General features: G+C 47.8%; 1 protein-coding gene across 1 annotated transcript; it reads left to right on the top strand.

Annotated features, from left to right (window-relative positions):
* Positions 1-492: 492 nt before the first annotated feature.
* LOC107112093 (5-beta-cholestane-3-alpha,7-alpha-diol 12-alpha-hydroxylase-like) lies at positions 493-2,040 on the top strand. The gene has a single exon (XM_015413166.1). The coding sequence runs from the start codon at positions 493-495 to the stop codon at positions 2,038-2,040; it is 1,548 nt and encodes a 515-aa protein (XP_015268652.1).
* Positions 2,041-2,790: the final 750 nt, after the last annotated feature.

Genomic DNA, 2,790 nt, shown 5'->3' with positions numbered 1-2,790 from the left:
TCTATGGTAAAGACTATAGAACAATGGAGAGATTCCCAGAGACTCACTATGGCCTCACTATGGAGGCCACTTTTCTGGCCTTTTTACCTCCCTGCTCCTCAGGGAGCAGAAGGTGGGAGTTTACCCACCAGCAGCGGGCAAATGGTCCCTGTGGCTGCCATTTTGTGGTAGCACCCGGTACTCTTTCTCCAAACTGTCTTTACGTTAGACACGAGAGTTGAAGAAGTTTAGTCTGCTACTCCGATGCCCACAGTAACTTGCCCTGCTTGGCACCTTCCGTCTGTTCTACCAATTAGGAGTGACGGGATCACGTTAATGAGGCAAACTTCACTTGCCAGAGGCTGCGGGATGCTTAGGAAAAGCCAGCGCATTGTTACAACCTGTTCTGCTACCCACGGCCATTAAACAATCACGCCCAAAGCTGTGGTGGAAATTATTTATGCACATAAAGGGCTAGCAGCTACAGTCATTCTTCACCTGAACGCTGACAGAATGGCAGCCTGGGAGACGGTGCTGTCCGCCCTTCTCCTGTTCTTGTTTGCCGGGCTCTATTTGATCGGCGCGTTCCGCAGGCAAAGAGCTAAGGAACCACCCCTGGACAAAGGCTTCCTTCCGTGGCTGGGTTACGCGCTGGATTTCAAGAAAGACGGCCTCGGTCTTCTGCAAAAGATGCAAAAGAAGCACGGGGACATCTTCACTCTCCTGATCGGAGGCCACTTCATCACGTTTGTGCTGGACCCTCATTCTTACGGAACCATCGTGAAAGAATCCAAAAGCAAGCTGGACTTTGCTATGTTTGGCTCGGAGGTGGTCTCGGCCCTGTTTCGCTTTAACCCTGCTGGGGAAGACCACAAGCGGATGCAGGCGTTAAGTGTCAAATACCTCATGGGAGAGGGATTGGCGGTTATGAATCAGGCCATGGTTGAGAACTTGCAGACCGTGATGTTCCACGAGAGGGGCTCCAGAGAGGGGGGCGGCTCCTGGCAACAAGACGGCGTCTACCACTACAGCTGCAACACCATTTTCAAGGCTTCCTTCCTCAGCTTCTTCGGCCGCGAGTCGGACGATAAGGCAGAGAAGGAGGTAAGCCTGACTGACGACGAAATCGTTCAGTTCGAAAAGCTCTTTGAAGAACTGCAAAAATTTGATCTCCTGGTCCCCAGCCTGGCCTATAAGACTTTGACTCCTGGGAAAAGAAAAGAAGTACAGCAGCTCTACAATCTCTTCTGGGATAGCCTGTCGGTGAGTAAAGTCCATAAGCGGCACAACGTCAGTAGCTGGATAAGCGAACAAGAACGAATGTGGGCTGAAAAGGGGATGCCTGAAAACATCAGAGCTAGACACCTGTTCCTTTTTCTCTGGGCCGTCCAAACGAATACTGGCCCGGCTTCCTTCTGGGTCCTCGTCCACCTTCTAAAATATCCCGAAGCCATGGAAGCCGCGAGGAAAGAGGTAGACGGGCTGCTCCGAGAGAACGGTCCACACGTGGAATTAGGTGACCCGCTGTTTGACCTCACCAGGAAGATGTTAACCAAGAGCCCAGTTCTGGACAGTGTGATTGAGGAAACGTTGCGCTTGAAAGTGAGGTCAATATTGATGAGGGCCGTGGTGAAGGACATGGACCTCCAGATGGACAACGGGAGGAAATACGCTCTCCGCAGGGGGGACAGAATCGCACTTTCCCCTTTCGTGGCCGCGCAGACGGACCCGGAAGTCTATCCCGAGCCTATGACTTTCCGATACGACCGGTTTCTGAACTCCGAGGGTCTTGCGAAGAACTTCTACAAGAGTGGGAAAAAGCTGAAGTACCATAACATGCCTTTTGGGATAGGGCCGTCCAAATGCCCCGGACGCTTCTTCGCCGTGACCGAAATAAAAATGTTTGTTTTCCTCATGCTGGCCTGGTTTGACCTTGAACTGGTCGACGGGGGAGAAGAAATCCCGCCGGCTGATAAGAGCCAGTTTGGGTTTGGAACAACTCTGCCGGTCCATGACATCCAATTTAGATATCGCCTACGCTGTCAGTTAAACACAAAATAGAAGCATTGCCGTTGGTGTCGTTGTTGTTATAGATCTGCTATGCTTTGCCTCGTGTTTAGTTTAGCTAATGCTGAACTATAAACCAAGGGTGATTGCTGTAAAAAGTTCACGTATACATAGAACAAAGGAAAAATTTCCTGAAGCTGTAATAATTTTCTTCTTTATTCCATAGGTGAATTTAGGTGAAATTGACGAACATCTCGAGTTTTGCAAGTTCGTTTCTGAATCTTTTTCAAAATTCGGTGTCAAAATGTTTTTTTCTCATGTAACAATCCCATTTGCATCTGTATAGACCTCGTCTTGTAGACACTGTCCGTCTTTGAAGATATGAATTGTGATTAGTAGAGCTATTCATAGCCAGCACGATAACGAGGTCTATACAGATGCAAATGGGATTGTTACATGAGAAAAAAACATTTTGACACCGAATTTTGACAAAGATTCAGAAACGAACTTGCAAAACTCGAGATGTTCGTCAATATTACCTAAATTCACCTATGGAATAAAGAAGAAAATTATTACAGCTTCAGGAAATTTTTCCTTTGTTCTATGTATGCGTGAACTTTTTACAGCAATCACCCTTGGTTTATAGTTCATCATTGTTAATTTGCTGTACCCTTGTATGACTGATAGTTTAGCTAATGCAACAGTAATATGTTCTTGGAAGTCAGGACCCACAAGGAATGGCAGGGGGAGGAAGGGGCAGATACTGGGGGTGGGTTTTTTCTCCGTCTGTCCCAATTTGTTATT

Source organism: Gekko japonicus, unplaced genomic scaffold (genome assembly GCF_001447785.1).
Source record: "Gekko japonicus isolate JY-2015 unplaced genomic scaffold, Gekko_japonicus_V1.1 scaffold5261, whole genome shotgun sequence".
Taxonomy (NCBI): Eukaryota; Metazoa; Chordata; class Lepidosauria; order Squamata; family Gekkonidae; genus Gekko; species Gekko japonicus.
This window is presented reverse-complemented; position numbering and strand designations above follow the sequence as displayed.

Bases quoted from the DNA above. Each gene is read 5' to 3' on its own strand.
- LOC107112093 (XM_015413166.1), top strand. From the start codon at position 493: ATGGCAGCCTGGGAGACGGTGCTGTCCGCCCTTCTCCTGTTCTTGTTT.